The following is a 25,972-nucleotide window of genomic DNA, read 5'->3' on the forward strand; positions in this document are numbered from 1 at the left end:
ATGATCCACAATAGTGGAATTTGCGGATCGCTTTCAAAATAAAAGTCCATAATTGAAACTGATCCAAACGGCAACAAATCGGGGAATAATTCCACATTTGGATTAGATAATGATAAACAAGGTTGAAATGTTGTTACGTAACTTAATAATAAATACAATAATGTATTTATTTGACAATAAACAGTAAACAAACTGTTCAGATCCCACTGTGGCTGTAATAGACTGCATACTTGCATTGGGGCATATGCATTGTACAGCCTTAACTATAGAGATCAGTGGTGGCTGGTGGGAGGAGCTATAGGAGGACGGGCTCATTGTCATGGCTGGAGTGAAATTAATGGAATGGTATCAACCACATCAAACACATGGACATCACATTTGACTCAGCTCATTAATTCCATTCCAGCCATTACAACGAGCCCATCATCAAATCAAAGTTTATTTGTCATGTGCGCCGACAGTGAAATGCTTACCGACAGTGAACGCCGACAATGAACAGTGAAATGCTTACTTACCAGCTCTAACCAATAGTGCAGAGAGAAAGTGTGTGTGTGTGTGTAGGTAAGTCAAGAAATAAAACAGTAAAAAGACATTTGAAAATAAGAGTAGCGAGGCTATATACGTGTTAGTCAGGCTTATTGAGGTACTATGTACATGTGGGTTGGTTAAAGTGACTATGCATATATGATGAACAGAGTAGCAGTAGCGTAAAAAGAGGGGTTGGCGGGTGGTGGGACACAATGCAGATAGCCCGGTAAGCCAATGTGCGGGAGCACTGGTTGGTCGGGCCAATTGAGGTAGTATATACATGAATGTATAGTTAAAGTGGCTATGCATATAAGATAAACAGAGTAGCAGCGTAGAAGAGGGGCTGGGGGTGGCAGCACAATGCAAATAGTCCGGGTAACCATTTGGTTACCTGTTCAGGAGTCTTATGGCTTGGGGGTAAAAACTGTTGAGAAGCCTTTTTGTCCTAGACTTGCACTCCAGTACCGTTTGCCATGCGGTAGTAGAGAGAACAGTCTATGACTGGGGTGGCTGGGGTCTTTGACAATTTTCAGGGCCTTCCTCTGACACCGCCTGGTGTAGAGGCCCTGGATGGCAGGCAGCTTTGCCCCAGTGATGTACTGGGCCGTACGCACTATCCTCTGAAGTGCCTTGCGGTCGGAGGCCAAGCAATTGCTGTACCAGGCAGTGATGCAACCGGTCAGGATGCTCTCGATGTTGCAGCTGTAGAACCTTTTGAGGATCTCAGGACCCATGCCAAATATTTTTAGTTTCCTGAGGGGGAAGAGGCTTTGTCGTGCCCTCTTCACGACTGTCTTGGTGTGTTTGACCCATTGTAGTTTGTTGTTGATGTGGACACCAAGGAATTTGAAGCTCTCAACCTGCTCCACTACAGCCCCGTCAATGAGAATGGGGACGTGCTCGGTGGTTCTTTTCCTGTAGTCCACAATCATCTCCTTAGTCTCGATTACGTTGAGGGATAGGTTGTTATTATGACACCACCCGGCCAGGTCTCTGACCTCCTCCCTATAGGCTGTCTCGTCGTTGTGGGTGATTAGGCCTACCACTGTTGTGTCGTCAGCAAACTTAATGATGGAGTTGGAGTCGTGCCTGGCCATGCAGTCGTGGGTGAACAGGGAGTAGAGGAGGGGACTGAGCACACACCCCTGGGGAGCTCCAGTGTTGAGGATCAGCGTGGCAGATGTGTTGCTACCTACCCTCACTACTTGGGGGCGGCCCGTCAGGAAGTCTAGAATCCAGTTGCAGAGGGAGGTGTTTAGTCCCAGGGCCCTTAGCTTAGTGATGAGCTTTGAGGATACTATGGTGTTGAACGCTGAGCTGTAGTCAATGAATAGCATTCTCACATAAGTGTTCCTTTTGTCCAGGTGGGAAAGGGCAGTGTGGAGTGCAATAGGGATTGCATCATCTGTGGATGTGTTTGGGCAGTATGCAAATTGGAGTGGGTCTAGGGTTTCTGGGATAATGGTGTTGATGTGAGCCATTACCAGCCTTTCAAAGCACTTCATGGCTAAGGACGTGAGTGCCACAGGTCTGTAGTCATTTAGGCAGGTTGGCTTTGTGTTCTTGGGCACAGGGACTATGGTGGTCTGCTTGAAGCATGTTGGTATTACAGAATCAATCAGGGACATGTTGAAAATGTCAGTGAAGACACCTGCCAGTTGGTCAGCACATGCCCAGAGCACACGTCCTGGTAATCCATCTGGCGCTGCAGCCATGTGAATGTCGGCTACGGAGAGTGTGATCACACAGTTGTCCGGAACAGCTGATGCTCTCGTGCATGCCTCAGTGTTGCTTGCCTCGAAGCAAGCATAGAAGTGATTTAGCTCATCTGGTAGGCTCGTGTCACTGGGCAGCTCGCGGCTGTGCTTCCCTTTGTAGTCTGTAATAGTTTGCAAGCCCTGCCACATACGACGAGCGTCGGAGCCGGTGTAGTATGATTCAATCTTAGTCCTGTATTGACGCTTTGCCTGTTTGATGGTTCGTCGCAGGTCATAGCGGGATTTCTTGTAAGCGGCAGCTTGATCCTTTAGCTCAGTGCGAATGTTGCCTCTAATCCATGGCTTCTGGTTGGGGTATGTACGTACAGTCACTGTGTGGACGACGTCCTCAATGCACTTATTGATAAAGCCAGTGACTGATGTGGTGTTCTCCTCAATGCCATCGGAAGAGTCCCGGAACATGTTCCAGTCTGTGATAGCAAAACAGTCCTGTAGTTAAGCATCTGCTTCATCTGACCATTTTCTTATAGACTGAGTCACTGGTGCTTCCTGCTTTCATTTTCGCTTATAAGCAGGAATCAGGAGGATAGAGTTGTGGTCGGGATAACCAAATGGAGGGCGAGGGAGAGCTCTGTACCCATCTCTGTGTGTGGAGTACAGGTGATCTAGAATTTTTTTCCCTCTGGTTGCACATTTAACATATTGATAGAGATTTGGTAGAACCGATTTAAGTTTCCCTGCGTTAAAGTCTCCGGCCACTAGGAGTGCCGTCTCTGGGTGAGTGGTTTCCTGTTTGCTTATTTCCTCCTATAGCTCCTCCCACCAGCCTCCACTGCTATAGAGTGTGCACCCATGAAATGGGGTACCTGCCTACTCAGTGACACCCACAGCACACAACTATGTAGAGTTTACGCAAATATTATCATCATCGCTCTTATTGCACGACTCTGAAACCACTGTGAAATGAGCCACAGCTCACCAGTTATTAAGCTATTTTATTTTAATTGCATTTTTTTATTTAACCTTTATTTAACTAGGCAAGTCACTTTAAGAACAAATTCTTATTTACAATGATGGCCTACCAAAAGGCCTTCTGCGGGGACAGGGGCTGGGAATAAACATGTAAAATGTTTAAATATATAAATATAGGACAAAACATCACGACAAGAGAGACAACACAACACTACATAAAGAGAGACCTAAGACAACAACATAGCAAGGCAGCAACACATGACAGCACAGCATGGTAGCATCACAATAACAACATGGTAGCATCACAATAACAACATGGTAGCAACACAATATGGTAGGAGCACAAAACATGGTACAAACATAATTGGGCACAGCGCAAAGGGCAAGAAGGTAGAGACAACAATACATCACACAAAGCAGCCACAAGTGTCAGTAAGAGTGTCCATGACTGAGTCTTTGAATGAAGAGATTGAGATAAAACTGTCCAGTTTGTGTGTTTGTTGCAGGTCATTCCAGTTGCGAGCTGCAGTGAACTGAAAAGAGGAGTGACCCAGGGATGTATGTGCTTTGGGACCTTTAACAGAATGTGACTGGCAACTTTTGCTATTGTGCCTATTGAACATTCATATAGGACTGTAAAGCCTTACCTATGGAGTGTGCACCCATGGAGTGGGCTATCTGTTTACCTATTGACACCCACAGAACAGAACTACATAGTTTGCACCAATATGAGCGTCATACCTCTTACAACTCTTATTGCAGGACTGCAAACACTGTGAAATGAGCCACATTAGCTCATCTATTGTGCGTATTGAACATTAATATTGGACTGTATAGCCTTATCTATAGAGTGTGCACCCATGAAATGGGTAGCCTTTTCAGTGACAACCACAGTTTACAATCTAAAAGAATTTACACAAATATGAGCGTCAAGTTGCCGTCGCTATTTCAACATGAGGAAATGCACTTTTAGGCTCCACCTCCGAAGAATGACGAAGGCTTCTTGGTGCATTTGATGCCGCGTTCAAAACAACGGGAGGGGAAAAATAAGAGTTCCGAGTTGTTTTGACTCGGCACGAATTGGGTGTGGGAATTTCCCAGTTTATTTCCATGTGGATTTAATTAACATCAACAAATAGGGCACTGATAGTTGTCAGTGTAGCTAGCTAGCATGCTGTAAACATTATCTAGCTAGCTTGCTAACCTTATCTATCTAGCTAATGTTATATATTGTTGCTGTAATTCATTTTTTACTACATTTATTCAAAAGATTAGTCCAGAGCTGTGAACTCTCACGCATTGTCCGTGAGACACAACAAATTGACCCTCTTCTCACGCTCTCACGGCACACCTCTTATTTCACGCATTGAAAAGTAGCCTACTGCTTACATTTTCTCTAATAGTCCATTATATAATCCGCGCGTTCACTTTTTAATTGTGCTCCATATCGCTTTGAAATAGAGGCTTCTGCGCCTGCAATTTGACATCAGGAAATGAGCCTTTATCATTGTCCTGCCGCGGCACATTGAAGCATATTAATGGTTTAGTTATGTAAGGGATCTCTGACAACGAAAAGACAGCAGCAGAGACCTACCTGTATGTTTTAGCAGGGAAGTTTGGTAGGGTGACCTGATTTATAACTATGCAAATCATTTTTGTCTAAGAGATTGTGAACCCAAAAGTTCGATTCTAGAGGGGGGACAATAAATATAACAATTATTTGGTTAGGGTGTAGGGACAGATTTTATTATGTATTTACTTTATTTAGTCTGATCAGTGGAACAATTCTCATTCCTAACAATGGGCTAAAATACGGGAATTACTGTGCTTGTCAGCAAGAACCGTACTGTATTTTATTACTCCACTTCTTCCCAATTTTGCCAGTGTAATCACATATTTGAAATCTGATGCATACGTTTGTCTTTTTAAATGTATTATATGAGGCTATGCATTTTTGCAGCCATTCGTGGACAGTTTTGAATAAGTCATACAAATAACCATAGGATATTAAATGCTCCATGAATCAAATATCATTTCTTTTACATTTTAGTATTGTGCACATGCTAGACAGAGATGGTAGGGGGATTCATGACTCAAACACATATTTTGTCTATGTAGAGTAAGATGATCGTCAACTAGTGGGCATAAACCATCTGCATATTGATATTAATTAGATTTTTCTTGGTGATTGAGAAATACAAAATTAAATAAAAAAAATTGAAATGAATAACGAATACAAATAAAGAGTAGAAATAACATGGCTATATATAGTAAGTAGAAAATAACATGGCTATATACAGTAAGTAGAAAATAACATGGCTATATACAGGGAGTACCAGTACCGAGTGGATACGCAGGGGTAATAGGTCAATGAGATAGCTATGTACTGTACATAAAGGTAGAGGCTGTTTTCTTCATTGACTACGTTTACATGTCCAAAGTATTCCGGATAGTAGCTCATAGCACCTTTATCCCGTTCATGAGTATCCCTGTAACAGTGAAAAAAACAGAATATTCCTAATTGGTTCATATGGCTTAAACTGTAACTGAAATCTGGACACTGACTGTAGACCTAGAACCTCTCACATGTAGAGTAATATGTTAACTCCTGCAGAATTATGCATTTCTTGCAGTAAAATGATACAACAAATGTACATTTTTACTCTGGAACAGGATTGGAGAAATGTCTTACAGCATCTCTTGAGAAAATGTGAGTATTTCAGTATTTCCATTTCAATAAAATATGCACCCAAGAAAAACTGAGTCTTATCAGAAATGTGTTTAATCGTTTTATCAGCTTTTCATTTCCTTAAAACCGGTCAAACTGATGACATTGGACATTTTGCACAGGACCAATCTTTAGTGTTTTGGAGTTACTTTTACAGGTGTTACCTAGATTACTAATGTATTCATTATATCGATGTTAGACATTATTCTGGTGAGCACTACTTTATTTAGTCTTGTAGGGCAACAACTTATGATAGAAGAGAAGCTGCATGTATCTAACTATACTTGATAAACAAATGACCGACCAAATGTCCAAACTTATATGTGACCGGCCAGATCGATCTTATGTACATTGGCTTGAGAATGTATTCACCCCCCTTGGCATTTTTCCTATTGTGTTGCCTTAAAACCTGGAATTAAATAGATTTTTTTTTTTGAGGGGGGGGTTGTATCATTTGATTTACACAACATGCCTACCACTTTGAAGATGCAACATATTTTCTCTTGTGAAACAAACAAGAAAAACCACAAAAAAGCTTGAGTGTGCATAACTATTCATCCGCCCAAAGTCAAAACTTTAAAGACCCACCTTTTCCAGCACTTACAGCTGCAAGTCTCTTGGGGTATGTCTACAAGCTTGGCACATCTAGCCACTGGGATCTTTGCTCAATTTTAGTCTCATCTGACCAGAGTACCTTCTTCCATATGTTTGGGGAGTCTCCCACATGCATTTTGGCGAACACCAAACGTGTTTACTTGTTTTTTTCTTTAAGCAATGGCTTTTTTCTGGCCTCTATTCTGTAAAGCCCAGCTCGGTGGAGTGTACGGCTTAAAGTGGTCCTAGATACTCCCATCTCCCCTGTGGAGCTTTGCAGCTCCTTTAGGGTTATCTTTGGTCTCTTTGTTGCCTCTCTGATTAATGCCCTCCTTGCCTGGTCTCTGAGTTTTGGTGGGCGGCCCTCTCCTGGCAGGTTTGTTGTGGTGCCATATTCTTTCCATTTTTTAATAATGGATTTAATGGTGCTCTGTGGGATGTTCAAAGTTTCTGATATTTATTTTTTTATAACCCAACCCTGATCTGTACTTCTCCACAACTTTGTCCCTGACCTGTTTGGCGAGCACCTTGGTCATGGTGCCACTTGCATAGTGATGTTGCAGACTCTGGGAGCTTTCAGAACAGGTGTATATATACTGAGATCACTTACATTGCACGCAGGTGGACTTTATTTAACTAATTATATGACTTCTGAAGGTAATTGGTTGCACCACATCTTATTTAGGGGCTTCATAGCAAAGGGGGTGAATACATATGCACGCACCACTTTTCAGTTTTATTTTTGGACTATTTTGTGTGTGTCCATTACATGAAATCCAAATAAAAATCAATTTTAGTGACAGGTTGTAATGCATTAAAATAAGAAAGTACCACTGAAGTAGTTTTTGGGGTATCTGTACTTTACTTTACTTTTTATATTTTTGACTACTTTTACTTCACTACATTCCTTAAGAAAATATTGTACTTGTGTGTGCCCCTGGCTTTCCATAAATTAAAAAACAAGAAAATGGTGCCATCTGGTTTGCTTAATGATTTATACTTTTGATACTTAAGTATATTTTAAACCAAATACTTTTAGACTTTTACTCAAGTATAATTTCACTGAATTCTACTTTTATTTGAGTTATTTTCCATTAAGTTATCTTTACTTTTACTCAAGTATGACAATTGGGTACTTTTTCCACCACTGCGTATAGGGCTTTTCAGTCTCAAATGGCCATAATCTTTTGAACGTGATGGGGGCAATGAAACACAATGAAACACAAAGGGAAGCGAAGTGGGCGGAGGGACGATTTGCAAGTGGAGCTTGGCAAAGGGGGCATGAATTGTTGACATAATTGTAATGAAAACCCAACCTTCATTTACTCATGACTCACTCAGGTTCCAAACTCAGTTTTACATGAGACTTTATGACACAATTATCCTATTTACACTTTGTAATCAATATTGACAAGAATAAATGTTTCTGACTCATATCAATGCCATATAGGCCATTTTATAAAACATTGGTTGTTTTTTTAGGGGGAAGTCATTCTTTAAATGTTTGTGGGACACTAACAGTTTGAGCTGGAGGGAGAGATGAGCAAGGAAAGACCTGTTCTTGAGTGGCCCAGCCAGAGCCCGGACTTGAACCCGATCGAACATCTCTGGAGAGACCTGAAAATAGCATTGCAGAGGCTCCCCATCCAACCTGACAGAGCTTGAGAGGATCTGCAGAGAAGAATGAGAGAAACTACCCAAATACAGGTGTGCCAAGCCTGTAGCATCATACCCAAGAAGACTCGATGCTGTAATCGCTGCCAAATGTGCTTCAACAAAGTACTGTGTACAGGGTCTGAATACTTATGTAAGTGTGATATTTAAGTGTTTTTTTATTTTTTATACATTTGCAAAAATGTCTGAAAGCCTGTTTTTGTTTTGTCATTATGGGGTATTGTTTGTAGATTGATGAGGAACAATTTGATTTAATCCATTCTAGAATAAGGCTGTAATGTAACAAAATGTGTAAAGTGAAGGGGCCTGAATGCTTTCCGAATGGAATGCACTGTAGTATACCCTAAAGGGCAATAATGCAGTCTAATAAGTCCACCGTGTTTTTTTAATGTTTATTGTTTATTGTCAAATTAATTCATTATTGTATTCATTTTCAAGTTATATAACAACATTCCAACCTTGTTTACCATTATCCAGTCCAAAAAGGGCAATATTCCACTATTTGTATCCGTTTGGATGTTTCAATGGGGAACTTTTATTTTGAAGGCAAACAGCAAATTCCACTAGTGTGGCTAGTCCTTAGTGTGGCTTTCTTTACACAGTTACTATCTGTGAGAGGTTGAGAGGGCAAGCCACCACTGTACTAAAAGAGTCTGGACCAAAGTTCAACATGTCAGGTAGAACAGCGCCATCCAATGGACAGAGAAAGAAAGGCAGACAGGTGTACATACACCTATCAATGCAAAATTATGAATAACCTATAAAACGACATTGCCAACACTGCATTACGCTCCGTACCTTCCTTCTTGGTAGTGTGTGAATTTTCCTTAACCTGCAGACTCAGGTGAGTAAGTCCCTATTGTGAGTCTGATATTAAACCAAGATCTAAACACATAGCTGGTGGTCCAGGACCATAGTAGACACACACACACACACACACACACACACACACACACACACACACACACACACACACACACACACACACGCAAACAAGCAAACAAACACACAATAACACACACACACAGACATGCGCGCCCACACACACTCAATTTATTTAGGTCATCTCTGTGACTGATTAAAAAAACACTGTTGATTCTGACTTGGAAAGCCTTTTGGGATAAGCCAGAGCAATATACAGTGCATTCAGAAAGTACTCAGACCCCTTGACTTTTTCCCAAACAATTTACATTATATCCTTATTCTAAAATTGATTAAATAGTTTTTTCCCCTCATCAATCTACACACAGTACCACACAATGACAAACCAAAAACAGTTTAAATTTTTTTTTTCCAAATGTGTTAAAGATAAAAAAAAACAACTTATTTACATAAGTATTCAGACCCTTTGCAATGAGACTCGATATTGAGTTCATGTGCATCCTGTTTCTACAACTTGATTGGAGTCCACCTGTAGTAAACTCAATTGATTGGACATGATTTGGAAAGGCACACACCTGTCTATATAGGGTCCCACAGTTGACAGTGCATGTCAGAGAAAAAAACAAGCCTTGAGGTCAAAGGAATTGGCCATAGAGCTCCAAGACAGGATTGTGTAGAGGTACACATCTGGGGAAGGGTACCAAAACCTTTCTGCAGCATTGAAGGTCTACAAGAACATAGTGGCTTCCATCATTCTTAAATGGAAGAAGTTTGGAACCACCAAGACTCTTCCTAGTGTTGGCCGCCTGAGCAATCGGGGGAGAAGGGCCTGTCACCCTGACAGAGCTCCAGAGTTCCTCTGTGGAGATGGAAGAATCTTCCAGAAGGACAACCATCTCTGCAGTACTCCACCAATCAGGCCTATATGGTAGAGTAGCCAGACGGAAGCCACTCCTTGGTTAAAGGCACATGACAGCCCGCTTGGAGTTTGCCAAAAGGCACCTAAAGGGCTCAAACCATGAGAAACAAGATTCTCTGGTCTGATGAAACCAAGATTGAACTCTTTGGCCTGAATGCCAAGCATGACGTCTGGAGAAAACCTGGAACCATCCCTACGGTGAAGCATGGTGGTGGCAGCATCATGCTGTGGGGACTTTTTTCAGCTTCAGGGACTGGGAGACCAGTCAGAATCGAGGGAAGTTTGATGGCCCTAAGCACTCAGCCAAGACAGGAGTGTTTTCGAGACAAATCTCTGAATGTCCTTGAGTGGCCTGGCCTTGAACCCGATCCAACATCTCTGGAGAGACCTGAAAATAGCTGTGCAGCGACGCTCCCCATCCAACCTGACAGAGCTTGAGAGGATCTGCAGAGAAGAATGGGAGAAACTCCCCAAATACAAGTGTGTCAAGCTTGTAGATTCATACCTAAGAAGACTTGAGGCTGTAATCACTGCCAAAGGTGCTTCAACAAAGTACTGAGTAAAGGGTCTGAATACTTATGTAACAGTGATATTTCCGTTTTATATTTTTTACAAATTTGCTAAATTATTAAACCTATTTTTTCTTTGTCATTATGGGGAATTGTGTGTAGATTGATGAGGGGAAAAAAATATTTAATCCATCTTAGAATAAGGCTGTAACGTAACAAAATGTGTAAAATGTAAAGGGGTCTGAACACTTTCTGAATACACTGTATTTAGATTTATTGCTTTGGGATAAGAACTGATTTTTAAAAAATACTGTGAGCATGATTCTGAGTTGAAAAGCCTTTTGGGATATTTAGATATATGTCTCTGGGAAAAAACAGAATCTGGTGCCTTGGCAGAGGATCATGTTCCAACAGAATGGCTGCCATGTATCTTGTATTGGACATACAAAAAATGAACGGTTTTCATGAAGAGTAGCTAAACACATGAGAATATTGTGTTTAGACAAGTCATTTGTCATAGGCTATTTCTTTTGAAGTTTAATAAGCAACATATCGAACCAACAAATTCATAAACTCGGCCCCCTGCCCCATCTCAGTTTACAACCGGTCATATCAGATAATGCCATCTCTATTGCTCAGCTTTGAAATAGCTAGGGGTTGCTTTTATTCAATCACTCATTCAGTCCATACCTCCCTATCCTCCCTCTACCTCTCTCCCCCCTCTCTCTCTCCCTCATCCCATCATTCACTCTGTCCCCCACTGCCTCCCAAAACCCTGCTGGTTCACTGAGAATTGTTATTGTGTGTGTGTGTGTGTGTGTGTGTGTGTGTGTGTGTGTGTGTGTGTGTGTGTGTGTGTGTGTGTGTGTGCGTGCGTGTGTGTGCGTGTGCGTGCGTGTGTGTGTGTGTGTGTGTGTGTGTGTGTGTGTCTGTGGTGTGTGTGTGTGTGTGTGTGTGTGTGTAGGTCCTCCAGACCTCAGTTATTTAACATGAAACAAGGCTCCTCACTCTCATCTCTGTATGTGGCCCCCCAGACAGATGAGTATGCTGAGTCTGGGTCTAGGCCTGAGCCTGGGTCTGATCTGTGCCTGGGTCTGATCTGTGCCTGGGTCTGATCTGTGCCTGTGTCTGATCTGTGTCTGACCTGTGTCTGATCTGTGTCTGATCTGTGTCTGACCTGTGTCTGATCTGTGTCTGATCTGTGTCTGATCTGTGCCTGTGTCTGATCTGTGTCTGATCTGTGTCTGACCTGTGTCTGACCTGTGTCTGATCTGTGTCTGATCTGTGTCTGACCTGTGTCTGACCTGTGTCTGATCTGTGCCTGTGTCTGATCTGTGTCTGATCTGTGTCTGACCTGTGTCTGACCTGTGTCTGATCTGTGTCTGACCTGTGTCTGATCTGTGTCTGATCTGTGTCTGACCTGTGTCTGACCTGTGTCTGATCTGTGTCTGATCTGTGTCTGACCTGTGTCTGATCTGTGTCTGATCTGTGCCTGTGTCTGATCTGTGTCTGATCTGTGTCTGACCTGTGTCTGATCTGTGTCTGATCTGTGTCTGACCTGTGTCTGATCTGTGTCTGATCTGTGTCTGATCTGTGTCTGACCTGTGTCTGACCTGTGTCTGATCTGTGTCTGATCTGTGTCTGATCTGTGCCTGTGTCTGACCTGTGTCTGATCTGTGTCTGATCTGTGTCTGATCTGTGTCTGTGCCTGTGTCTGATCTGTGTCTGACCTGTGTCTGATCTGTGTCTGATCTGTGTCTGACCTGTGTCTGATCTGTGTCTGATCTGTGTCTGACCTGTGTCTGACCTGTGTCTGACCTGTGTCTGACCTGTGTCTGACCTGTGTCTGATCTGTGTCTGACCTGTGTCTGACCTGTGTCTGATCTGTGTCTGACCTGTGTCTGACCTGTGTCTGACCTGTGTCTGATCTGTGTCTGATCTGAGTGGTGTGGTCTCCAGAGTGGTGCAGTGGTCTAAGGCACTGAATCTCAGTGCTTGAGGTGTCACTACAGACACCTTGGTTCAAATCCAGGCTGTATCACAACTGGTTGTGATTGGGAGTCCCATAGGGTGGCCAACAAGTCGCCCAGTGTCGTCCAGGTTTGGCTGCTGTATGTCGTCATTGTAAATAATAATTTCTTCTTAACTGACTTGCCTATTTAAATAAAGGTTATGTTTTTTTTAAATACCAGACCCTGGCCCCAACAGTAGGTCAGGTTATGACTGAGAGACATGCGGTTTTCATTCATAAAACAATCCCTTCAATAGATGGATAGGTAAATAGGTTTAATTCATTCACAATGTATCTTAAATCACCAAAAAGTCAAGACAAAAAGTAATTTCCAGGCAAATCAAGCCAAATCTTCAATTTCTAGTCCATATTTTTTTAATGGTCTTGAGGGGACACGTTCTTTACTCACACCACTCAATGTGCATATGAAACACCGCTCTGGCTCTTGAAAAGTAGTAGGAGTAGCCCTCAAATTCAACCCTGCAGAGACTTGACCGCAAGGTATACTGAAAATGAAAAAGGAAGCTATTTACAGGGTTATCCTACTAATTCGAGGCCTACTTAGGCATCGAATTGAATTTGAATATTGAATAAACGGTTTAGAGTATAGCGTTTGCATTGGTTTGCTCTAAAAGCACACGGGGTGAGTGAGCGAGCGAGCATTTGAGTTATCTCCCACTGCGTTGCAGCTGCACACCACACCACTCCCCTCTCGCCCCTGGCAAGAAACGAGACACTACTAGCCTATTACTCCTCCCCTCCCACGCAAAGTTGCAGCTTTCTCCCTTTCTCACACTTTTAGTATGTTCTGTAACCAGCCTAAAGTTTTCCTCCTCATCCATGACGCTGGCCGTTGATGGAACGAAGAGGTCGCTAGACCACCTATAAAGCACAATTGGGACTTCAATGCCTGTGAATATTTTTAAATCTCTTGATTTTGGTTAGATGAAATATGCAATGTCCGCGGGTGAGCCAGGTTCTTTCTCTGCTACATTCTGTTTTGTTTTTGGCAGCAAGCCATGCCGAGTTCTCGCTGCCTGGCAGCCTCCTCTCTCCCGATGCAGAATCAGGTCAGTATGTCTCAGTTGTTACAACTTGGCTATAATAACTGCAACAACATTGCGATTTTATTGTTGCAATTTCATACAAAGTTATTTATAGCCATTGCAAGCTTAGTGCATGAATTTGCGCTGGTAGTCAGTTTTTTATAAATTATCTTTATTAATTGAATTATCTTGAAATTATATTGTAGGCTATTGATAATTCCACTGAACTTCCTTTTCAATTTTATCCTCAGGTCGCTTTCTCCAGTCCCAGTCAGATGTGTCCGTGGTCCATCCAGTCAAAATTTTCAGAGATGGACAGTTTCTCTCCCACTCTCTGGTACACCGCTTTAAGCATGGGCGGCATAAACGAGACTTGGGGCCTTTGGAGGAACGCGTTTATTATAAGGTGAACTTCAAGGGACGTGATTTGGTCTTCAATTTAACAGTCAACAAATATTTGGTGTCGAACGATTATATTCTGGAGAGGCGAAATGGGAGTGTTAACCGGACTGAGCACCGTACTACAGGTGAGAACGCGTGCCACCTGATCGGCACGGTGACGGATTCTACTAATGCGCGCGGGACAGCCGCCATCAGCACCTGTGAAGGCTTGGTAAGAAATCAGGATGCTGACCTTATTTAAAATTGAATTCATGCATGTGACAGAAATCCTTGTCATCGCTCATTATGTACTCTGATTTTAACACAAAGTGAGGTAGTTAAAAGACACTGAAATCCGTCTCCATCTTTATGCTTCTTGGAGTTATTTGAGTCAGTGATCAATATAAGGCTTCACAATAAGGCTTCACTATAAGTCTTCATAATAAGGGTTCACTATAAGTCTTCATAATAAGGGTTCACTATAAGGCTTCACTATAAGGCTTCACTATAAGGCTTCACAATAAGGCTTTGCTATAAGTCTTCATAATAAGGCTTCACTATAAGGCTTCACTATAAGGCTTCACAATAAGGCTTCGCTATAAGTCTTCATAATAAGGCTTCACTATAAGGCTTCAATATAAGGCTTCACAATAAGGTTTCACAATAAGGTTTCATAATAAGGCTTCACTATAAGGCTTCACAATAAGGCTCCACAATAAGGCTTCACTATAAGGCTTCACTATAAGGCTTCACTATAAGGCTTCACTATAAGGCTTCACAATAAGGCTTCACTATAAGGCTTCACTATAAGGCTTCACAATAAGGCTCCACAATAAGGCTTCACTATAAGGCTTCACAATAAGGCTTCATAACAAGGCTTCACTATAAAGCTTCACTATAAGGCTTCACAATAAGGCTTCGCTATAAGGCTTCATAATAATGCTTCACAATAAGGCTTCAAAATAAGGCTTCACAATAAGGCTTTACTTCGCTATAAGGCTTCACAATAAGGCTTCAAAATAAGGCTTTACTATAAGGCTTCACTATAAGGCTTCACTATAAGGCTTCACAATAAGGCTTCACTATAAGGCTTCACAATAAGGCTTTACAGGCTTCAATAAGGCTTCCACAATAAGGCTTCACATATCAGGCTTCATAATAAGGCTTCACTATAAGGCTTCACAATAAGGCTTCACAATAAGGCTTCACAATAAGGCTTCACTATAAGGCTTCACAATAAGGCTTCACTATAAGGCTTCACTATAAGGCTTCACAATAAGGCTTCACTATAAGGCTTCACTATAAGGCTTCACTATAAGGCTTCACTATAAGGCTTCACTATAAGGCTTCACTGTAAGGCTTCACAATAAGGCTTCACTATAAGGCTTCACAAAGGCTTCACTATAAGGCTTCACTATAACAATAAGGCTTCACAATAAGGCTTCACTATAAGGCTTCACAATAACTTTAATAAGGCTTCACTATAAGGCTTCACAATAAGGCTTCACTATAAGGCTTCAACAAGGCTTTACTATAAGGCTTCACTATAAGGCTTCACAATAAGGCTTCACTATAAGGCTTCACAATAAGGCTTTACTATAAGGCTTCACTATAAGGCTTCACAATAAGGCTTCACTATAAGGCTTCACAATAAGGCTTCACTATAAGGCTTCACTATAAGGCTTCACAATAAGGCTTCATAATAAGGCTTCACTATAAGGCTTCACTATAAGGCTTCACAATAAGGCTTCACTATAAGGCTTCACAATAAGGCTTCACTATAAGGCTTCACAATAAGGCTTCACTATAAGGCTTCACTATAAGGCTTCACTATAAGGCTTCACAATAAGGCTTCACAATAAGGCTTCACTATAAGGCTTCACTATAAGGCTTCACTATAAGGCTTCACAATAAGGCTCCACAATAAGGCTTCACTATAAGGCTTCACAATAAGGCTTCACAATAAGGCTTTACTATAAGGCTTCACTATAAGGCTTCACAATAAGGCTTCACAATAAGGCTTCACAATAAGGCTTCACTATAAGGCTTCACTATAAGGCTTCACTATAAGGCTCCACAATAAGGCTTCACTATAAGGCTTCACAATAAGGCTTCACAATAAGGCTTCACTATAAGGCTTCACAATAAGGCTTCACAATAAGGCCTCACTATAAGGCTTCACTATAAGGCAAATCCAGCACATTGAGAAGCAGGTACAGATAACAAAAATAGGAATGAAATATTGATTTAGCTCCATTGATTTAGCTGAGATAGGGCATTTAGTTTGTGTAATGTCTTGCCCTATTTCCAATTCACCTAGAAGCCACACCATCCCCAAAGTCAGGAGAACTTTCGTTGAAATATACAGGGGAGGGGCATCAGACCAGTACTAAAATATACAGAAGAGAAGCATAAGAGGAATTGATATGTGGTATGGCTTGTCACAGGCTGCTGAGCAAACCCTCTTTTAGACTGACAGTACCCCGTCTGTTGGTCCAGCCTTCAAAGATTTCCTGAGATAGTTTGCAGAAATACTTTAGCTCCATGGCCCACAAATGACTGCGGCTGCCTCCTCTCAGCCTATACTGGGAGACTCTGTCTCCCTTGCACAATCTTTCCCTCTCTCTCCCCGCTCACCCTACTCCTACCACTCTCTGTCTCCCTCTCTCAGCTCTCACTCTTTCGCTCTCTCTCTCTCTCTCTCTTTCTCTCTCCCTCTCTTTCTCTGTCTCTCTCTGTCTCTTTCTCTGTACAGTGCTATGTTTCTCCTTGTTTGACCACAGACAGTATGTGAGAATGTGGCTTCTATGGCTACTTTAGAAAGAGACTGAAATGAGACTTGAGTCACACACACAAACGAGACATCTGTATTTTTTAGAATTCTTGAATGTTTCTTATAAGAACAAAGGAAATTAATACTTTGACTTTCATCACAATGATAGCTGTGAGCTTTGCTCTCTGTCTGCTGACCAGACACCTGCTGGACAGCAGAGAGAGACTAATCAAAATATCTGGACAGCAGAGAGAGACAAATCAAAATATCTGGACAGCAGAAAGAGAAAAAGTAAAACAGCTGAACTGCAGAGAGAGACAAATGAAAACAGCTGAACTGCAGAGATAGAGACAAAGAAAACAGCTGAACTGCAGAGAGAGAGACAAAGGAAAACAGCTGGACAGCAGAGAGAGAGACAAAGGAAAACAGCTGAACTGCAGAGATAGAGACAAAGGAAAACAGCTGGACAGCAGAGAGAGAGACAAAGGAAAACAGCTGGACAGCAGAGAGAGATAAAGTAAAACAGCTGAACTGCAGAGATAGAGACAAAGGAAAACAGCTGAACTGCAGAGAGAGACAAAGGAAAACAGCTGGACAGCAGAGAGAGACAAAGGAAAACAGCTGGACAGCAGAGAGAGACAAAGGAAAACAGACAGCAGAGAGAGACAAAGGAAAACAGCTGGACAGCAGAGAGAGAGACAAAGGAAAACAGCTGAACTGCAGAGAGAGACAAAGGAAAACAGCTGGACAGCAGAGAGAGAGACAAAGGAAAACAGCTGAACTGCAGAGAGAGAGACAAAGGAAAACAGCTGGACAGCAGAGAGAGAGACAAAGGAAAACAGCTGAACTGCAGAGAGAGAGACAAAGGAAAACAGCTGGACAGCAGAGAGAGAGACAAAGGAAAACAGCTGAACTGCAGAGAGAGAGACAAAGGAAAACAGCTGGACAGCAGAGAGAGAGAGACAAAGGAAAACAGCTGGACAGCAGAGAGAGACAAAGTAAAACAGCTGAACTGCAGAGATAGAGACAAAGGAAAACAGCTGAACTGCAGAGAGAGAGACAAAGGAAAACAGCTGGACAGCAGAGAGAGAGAGACAAAGGAAAACAGCTGGACAGCAGAGAGAGACAAAGGAAAACAGCTGAACTGCAGAGAGAGACAAAGGAAAACAGCTGGACAGCAGAGAGAGACAAAGGAAAACAGCTGGACAGCAGAGAGAGACAAAGGAAAACAGCTGGACAGCAGAGAGAGAGAGACAAAGGAAAACAGCTGGACAGCAGAGAGAGAGACATAGGAAAACACCTGGACAGCAGAGAGAGAGACAAAGGAAAACAGCTGGACAGCAGAGAGAGAGAGACAAAGGAAAACAGCTGGACAGCAGAGAGAGAGACAAAGGAAAACCGCTAGACAGCAGAGAGAGAGACAAAGGAAAACAGCTGGACAGCAGAGAGAGAGACAAAGGAAACAGCTGGACAGCAGAGAGAGAGACAAAGGAAAACAGCTGGACAGCAGAGAGAGACAAAGGAAAACAGCTGGACAGCAGAGAGAGACAAAGGTAAACAGCTGAACTGCAGGGACAGAGACAAAGGAAAACAGCTGGGCAGCAGAGAGAGAGAGAGACAAAGGAAAACAGCTGGGCAGCAGAGAGAGTGACAAAGGAAAACAGCTGGACAGCAGAGAGAGACAAAGGAAAACAGCTGGACAGCAGAGAGAGACAAAGGTAAACAGCTGAACTTCAGAGATAGAGACAAAGGAAAACAGCTGGACAACAGATAGAGACAAAGGAAAACAGCTGGACAGCAGGAAGAGACAAAGGAAAACAGCTGGACAGCAGGGAGAGACAAAGTAAATCAGCTGGACAACAGAGAGAGACAAAGGAAAACCGCTCGACAGCAGAGAGCGAGTCAATGGAAACCAGCTGGACAGTGGAGAGAGACAAAGGAATATAGCTGGACAACAGTGAAAGAGACAAAGGAGAGAGTTCCATTATGTACCTGATGATTTACTTTGGTAGAGGATTTGGAAGAGGATTAACTTTGTTCTGTAAAATGACCGGAAGAGTCAGGCCTTTCTCCTGTCACATCAGGAATGTCTTTCCTGCAAGGTCTTGTCTCACTTTCAGTCAATCGTGTTTGGTTTGCAGTCATTTTTAATGAGACAAACTGTAAATTCATGGCCTTGAGGGTAAGCAGCTGTTGTGATAGGCTAGGGCAAAGAGACATTGAGTGTGCAAAGACCTCCATGCATTTGTTATCTAATGGTTCCTAAATGTTTCTTGGACTGTGACCTACCCATCTCAAACTTAAGTTCTCATTTACAACTGCGACCTGGCCAAGATAAAGCAAAGCAGTGCGACACAAACAACAACACAGAGTTACACATGGAATACACAAACGTACAGTCAATAACACAATATAAATGTCTATATACAGTGTGTGCCAATGAGATAAGATTAGGGAGGTAAGGCAATAAATAGGCCGTAGTGGCAAAATAATTACAATTTAGCAATTAAACACTGAAGTGATCGATGTGCAGAAGTCAATTTGCAAGTAGAGATACTGGGGTGCAAAGGAGAAAGAAAAGAAAAGAAAAAACAATATGGGAATGAGGTAGTTGGATGGGCTATTTACAGATGGGCTGTGTACAAGTGCAATGATCTGTAAGCTGCTCTGACAAATGATGCTTAAAGTTTGTGAGGGAGATATGAGTCCCCTGCTTCAGTAATTTTTGCAGTTTGTTCCAGTCATAGGCAGCAGAGACCTGGAAGGGAAGGTGGCCAAAGGAGGAATTGGCTTTGAGGGTGACCAGTGAAATATACCTGCTGGAGCGCGTGCTACGAGTGGGTGCTACTATGGTTACTAGTGAGCTGAGATAAGACGGGGCTTTACCTAGCAAAGACTTATAGGTGACCTGGAGCCAGTGGGTTTGGTGACAAATATGAAGCGAGGGCCAGCCAAAGAGAGCATACAGGTCGCAGTGTTGGGTAGTTTATGGGACTTTGGTGACAAAATGGATGGCACTGTGATAGAATGCATCCAATTTTTAGGAGTAGAGTGTTGGAGGCTATTTTGTAAATGACATCGCCTAAGGATCGGTAGAATGGTCAGTTTTACGAGGGTATGTTTGGCAGCATGAGTGAAGGATGCTTTGTTGCGAAATAGGAAGCCGATTCTAGATTTAATTTTGGATAGGAGATGTTTAATGTAAGTCTGGAAGGAGAGTTTACAGTCTAACCAGACACCTAGATATTTGTTGTTGTCCACGTATTCTAAGTCAGAGCCGTCCAGAGTAGTGATGCTGGAAGGGCGGGCAGGTGCAGGCAGCGATCGGTTGAAGAGCATGCATTTAGTTTTACTTGCATTTAAGAGCAATTGGAGGCCACGGAAGGAGAGTTGTATGGCATTAAAGCTCGTCGGGAGGTTTGTTAACACAGTGTCCAAAGAAGGGCCAGAGGTATACAGAATGGTGTCGTCTGCGTAGAGGTGGATCAGAGAATCACCAGCAGCAAGAGCGACATCATTGATGTATACAGAGAAAAGAGTCGGCCCGAGCATTGAACTCTGTGGCACCCCCATAGAGACTGCCAGAGGTCCGGACAACAGGCCCTCCGATTTGACACACTTCTCTATCAGAGAAGTAGTTGGTGAACCAGGCGAGGCAATCATTTGAGAAAACAAGGCTGTTGAGTCTGCCGATAAGAATGCAGTGATAGACAGAGTCGAAAGCCTTGGCCAGGTCGATGAATACGGCTGCACAGTATTGTCTCTTATCAATGGTGGTTATGATATCGTTTAGGACCTTGAGAGTGGCATGAGGAGCGAGACCAGCTCGGAAAACAGATTGCATAGCGGAGAAGGTACGGTGGGATTCGAAATGGTTGGTGATCTGTTTGTTAACTTGGCTTTCGAAGACCTTAGAAAGGCAGGGTAGGATAGATATAGGTCTGTAACCGTTTGGATCTAGAGTGTCTCCCCCTTTGAGGTGGGGGATGACCGTGGCAGCTTTCCAATCTTTGGGGATCTCAGACGATACGAAAGAGAGATTGAACAGGCCAGTAATAGGAGTTGCAACAATTGCGGCAGATAATTTTAGAAAGAGAGGGTCCAGATTGTCTGGCCCAGTTGATTTGTAGGGGTCCAGATTTTGCAGCTCTGACAGATCATCAGCTATCTGGATTTGGGTGAAGGAGAATGGGGAGGCTTGGGCAAGTTGCTGTGTGGGGTACAGAGCTGTTGACCGGGGTTGGGGTAGCCAGGTGGAAAGCATTGGCAAAAAAAGCTTATTGAAGTTCTAAATTATCATGGATTTATCGGTGGTGACAGTGTTTCCTAGCTTCAGTGCAGTGGGCAGCTGGGAGGAGGTGCTCTTATTCTCCTTGGACTTTACAGTGTCCCATAACTTTTTGGAGTTTGTGCTCAGGATGCAAATTTCTGTTTGAAAAAGCTATCCTTTACTTTCCTAACTGCCTTTGTATATTGGTTCCTAACTTCCCTGAAAAGTTGCATATCACGGGGGCTATTCGATGCTAATGTAGTACTCCACAGGATGTTTTTGTGCTGGTCAAGGGCAGTCCGGTCTGGAGTGAACCAAGAGCTATATCTGTTCCTGGTTCAACATTTTTTAAATGGGGCATGCGTATTTAAGATGGTGAGGAAAACATTTTTAAATAATAACCAGGCATCCTCTACTGACGGGATGAGGTCAATATCCTTCCAGGATACCCGGGGCAAGGTCAATTAGAAAGGCCTGCTCACTGAAGTGTTTTAGGGAGCGTTTGACAGTGATGAGGGGTGGTCATTTGACCGCTGACCCATTACCGATGCAGGGAATGAGGCAGTGATCGCTGAGATCCTGGTTGAAGACAGCAGAGGTGTATTTAGAGGGCAGGTTGGTCAGGATGATATCTATGAGGGTGCCCGTATATACAGATTTGGGGTTGTACCTGGTAGGTTCCATGATAATTTGGGTGAGATTGAGGGCATCTAGCTTAGATTGTATGACGGCCTGGGTATTAAGCATATCCCAGTTTAGGTCACCTAACAGTACAAACTCTGAAGATAGATGGGGGGCAATTAATTCAAATGTGGTGTCCAGGGCACAGCTGGGGTCTGAGGTGGGTCTGTAAACCAGTGGCAACAGTGAGAGCCTTATTTTTGGAGAGGTGGATCTTTAAAAGTATAAGCTCGAACTGTTTGGGCACAGACCTGGATAGCATGACAGAGTTCTGCAGGCTGTCTCTGCAGTAGATTGCAACTCCACCCCCTTTGGCAGTTCTATCTTGACGGAAAATGTTGTAGTTGGGGAAGGAAATTTCTGAATTTTTTTCTGAATTTTTGGTGTCCTTCCTAAGCCAGGATTCAGACATGGCTAGGACATCAGGGTTGGCGGAGTGTGCTATTGCAGTGGGGGAAAAAACTTCTGATGTTAACATGCACGAAACCAAAGCTTTTACGGTTACAGAAGTCAACATATGATAGCGTCTGGGGAATAGGAGTGGAACTTGAGGCTACAGGGCCTGGGTTAACCTCTACATCACCAGAGGAACAGAGGAGGAGTAGGGTAAAGGTACGGCTAAAGGCTATAAGACCTGGTCATCTAGTGCGTTAGGGACAGTGAATATAAGGAACAGATTTCTGGGTGTGGTAGAATAGATTCAAGGCATAACAGACACGGGTATGGTAGGATGTGAGTAGAGTGGAGGTAAACGATGAGAGAGGTTTCATCTCTGGAGGCATCAATTAACATAGGTGAGGTCTCCGCAGGTGTGTGGGGTGGGACGAAAGAGCTATCTAAGACAATTTGAGCAGGACTGAGTGCTCTACAGTGACATTAGAGAGAGGCATAGCAATCACAGGTGTTGATCAGGAGAGCTAAGACAACAACGGGTAAATGGCAATAAATGGGCAGAGCGGATCAGTTAGGTACATAGTTAGGACCTGAGTTAGAGGCTGGGGCCGACAGGTTAACAAAATGAGGTACTGTGTTATTGAAACAGTCCAGGGGGCATCAGCTGTGTAGCCGAGTGATCATAGGATCAAAAGAGTAGCAATAGGTGAGTCAGGATGCTGTTCGGGAGTCACTACTACACTAGGTGAGTAGGGGACACAGTGTTCAGAAAAAGCTAGTGGGCCGGGGCTAGTAGATGGTTCTGTGGCGATATCATAACAGAATAGCCTGTTGAGACCACATCACGTTTGCAGTCCAGTTGTGATGGATCGGCAGGGCTCCGTGTCGACAATAAAGGGTCCAGGCCAATTGGCAAAGGAGGTATTGTAGCCCTAGAATTAGCTGATATATGGGCCTAGCTCGAGGCTAGCTCAAGGCTAGCTGGTGCTTGCTTCGGGACAGAGGCATTAGCTAACAGTAGCCACTCATTTGCAGCTAGCTTGCTGCGATGATCCGGAGTAATGATCCGGTTTAATGATCCAGAGTGGTATGGTAGAGAGAAGTAGTCCGATATGCTCTTGGTTGATATCGTGCCGTGCAGACTGGCAGGTGATTGTCCGAGCTAAGGCTGGCTGATCTCGGGGAAAAAAGGCGAGGACCGCTAGCCGTGGCTAACAAGAACTCGGAGCTAGTTAGCTGGCTAGCTCCTGATGGAAGTTCCAGCTATAAGGAATAACAATAACAGATCCTTACCAGATTGGGTGTGGCGGGTTGCAGGAATCCGGTGATATGGTAGAGAGAAGCAGTCCGATATGGTCTGGGTTGATATCGCGCTGTGCAAGACTGGCAAGTGTTGTCCGAGCTAAGGTCTGAGCTAACGTAGAGGTAGAGTTATTAAAGTGACTATGCAAACATAATAACAGAGAGTAGCAGCAGCGTAAAAGAGGGGGGGGGGCAATGCAAATAGTCTGGGTAGCCATTTGATTAGATGTTCAGGAGTCTTGGGGGTAAAAGCTGTTTAGAAGCCTCTTGGACCTAGACTTGGCACTCCGGTAATGCTTGCAATGAGGTAGCAGAGAGAACAGTCTATGACTAGTCTTTGACCATTTTTAGGGCCTCCCTCTGACACGCCTAGTAGGTCCTGAATGGCAGGAAGCTTGGCCAAAGTGATGTACTGGGCCGTACTCACTACCCTCTGTAGTGCCTTGCAGTCGGAGGCTGAGCAGTTGCCTTACCAGGCAGTGATGCAACCTGTCAGGACGCTCTCGATGGTGCAGTTACTTACCCCCTAAAATGGTCAACGGGACAGTATTGTTGGTGGACCGACAGGGTGCACACGCAAAAAAGCTATAAGCAAAATGTACATACAGTACCAGTCAACAGTTTGGACACACCTACTCATTCAAAGGTTGTTCTTTATGTTAATTTACTATTTTCTACATTGCAGAATAATAGTGAAGACATTAAAACTATGAAATAATACATATGGAATCAAGTAGTAACCAAAAAAGTGTTAAACAAATCAAAATATATTTTAGATTTTAGATTCTTCAAAGTAGCCAACCTTTGCCTTAACGACAGCTTTGCACACTCTTGGCATTCTCTCACCCAGCTTCATGTAGTCACCTGGAATGCATTTCAGTTAACAAGTGTGGCTTGTGAAAAGTTAGTTTGTGAAATTTCTTTCCTTCTTAATGTGTTTGAACCAATCAGTTGTGTTGTGAAAAGGTAGGTGTGGTATACAGAAGATAGCCCTATTTGGTAAAAGACCAAGTCCATATTATGTCAAGAAAAGCTCAAATAAGCAAAGAGAAACGACAGTCCATCATTACTTTAAGACATGAAGGTCAGTCAATCTGGAAAATTTCAAGAACTTTGAAAGTGCAGTCTATAAAATAAATTATAATTTGTTTTGGTCTTCACAATTTTTCTGCAATGTGGAAAATAGTAAAAATAAAGAAAAATCTTTGAATGAGTAGGTGTGTCCAAACTTTTGACTGGTACTGTATCTAGGATCTTAAAATAATCCTGCAATGAGAGGAAATTTGAATTATTATCTGGATTATAATTAATGGACATTTTTATAGTGATTGATTACATTCGTAAAGGACAATGAAGTAAAAATAAAAGTGGAAATTACAATCTTCAGAAAGCCTTTTGAAACCCAAACACACTAAAAGTTTTACATTTCTGAATGTTCTCCTGCAACAGGGTGATCAAATTAAGATCATACATCTGTACAGTAAAAGCTTCACCCAAAGCAGTAGAGTATGATCTGAAGGTGCACAACCACAACATTAACAGTGTCCAGACTAACGGATCATAAATGTAATTTTATTACCTTTTTTTTTACACGACTGGACCAGTAATATAGTGTGTGAAACTTTTGTCATTTTCTACACCCAGTCTTCAGCCACAACTGAGGGGTCCCAACCCACCATTGCACTAATCCTCCCAGTAAGGCAGGAGGTCAGTGTATGACCATAGGACCAATCTACTCCTAGAAGAAAGGGTTCCAAAAGGGTTCCAAAAGGGTTCCAAAAGAGTTCTGCGGCTGTCCCCTTAGGATAACCCTTTTTGCTTTCAGATGGAACACTTTTAGGTTCCATGTAGAGCCAAAAAGGGTTATTTAAAGCAGTGGTTCTCAAATGGTTTTGCCTCGTGACCCAAATTGAACCAGGTTGTCTCTGCTGCAACCCAATATTCGCATCACGAAAAGGAATCAGCAAAATAATATCTGTAAAACAATTTTTAATGCTATATCGATAATAATTGTAGCAATTGTATGACAAGGTAATAACATTCCCACCTCTTTCATTGTCAATAATACATTTTTGCCCCTATTCTTAATGAAGGCTGTTAATAAATGTACTAGTTTGAGACAAAAAATCTACCAAAATAGCGCTGCTAATAGCTCTATATTGAAAATACAGTGATTGAAATAAAATTGTTCAGAGATTAAATTATTTACAAATGTATGTTCATTATAATTTCTACACATGTTCTACCTGGTTTAAGCCATTTAATTTCAGACTGGAGTATTTCTACATAATTATTGTAATTTTCTGTTTTACTCAGACACCCTCAGAAAACTATTTGGGGCGCGACCCACCAGTTGAGAAATGCTGCATTAAAAGGACAGCCGAAGAACCCTTTTAGGTTCTAAATAGCAGCTTTTTTCTAAGAGTGTAGTGTTCCTCAGTAAGGAGAGAGGGAACGTAAATGACCAGACCACAGGCAGCCAGCTGTGGGAGGGAAACACTGCCAGATCCAAGCTGCAGGAGAGGCCATATCACTGACTCCAGAGACACAGAGGCAGTAGAGGCACTCTTTCCAAGTATGAAATGATGGGC

At 42.7% G+C, this 25,972-nt stretch overlaps 1 protein-coding gene across 1 annotated transcript in view; it reads left to right on the forward strand.

Annotated features, from left to right (window-relative positions):
• The first annotated feature begins 13,249 nt into the window (after window positions 1–13,249).
• The window catches only part of LOC135513854 (A disintegrin and metalloproteinase with thrombospondin motifs 12-like), a 42,934-nt gene continuing 30,211 nt past the window's right edge, over window positions 13,250–25,972 (forward strand). The window contains exons 1-2 of the mRNA XM_064936816.1: window positions 13,250–13,605; window positions 13,833–14,194. Coding sequence (XP_064792888.1) covers window positions 13,488–13,605; window positions 13,833–14,194 — 480 coding nt within the window. The 5' untranslated portion in view covers window positions 13,250–13,487. The remainder of the gene's footprint in view (window positions 13,606–13,832; window positions 14,195–25,972) is intronic.

This window comes from Oncorhynchus masou, chromosome 25, assembly GCF_036934945.1.
Source record: "Oncorhynchus masou masou isolate Uvic2021 chromosome 25, UVic_Omas_1.1, whole genome shotgun sequence".
NCBI classification, from domain to species: domain Eukaryota; kingdom Metazoa; phylum Chordata; class Actinopteri; order Salmoniformes; family Salmonidae; genus Oncorhynchus; species Oncorhynchus masou.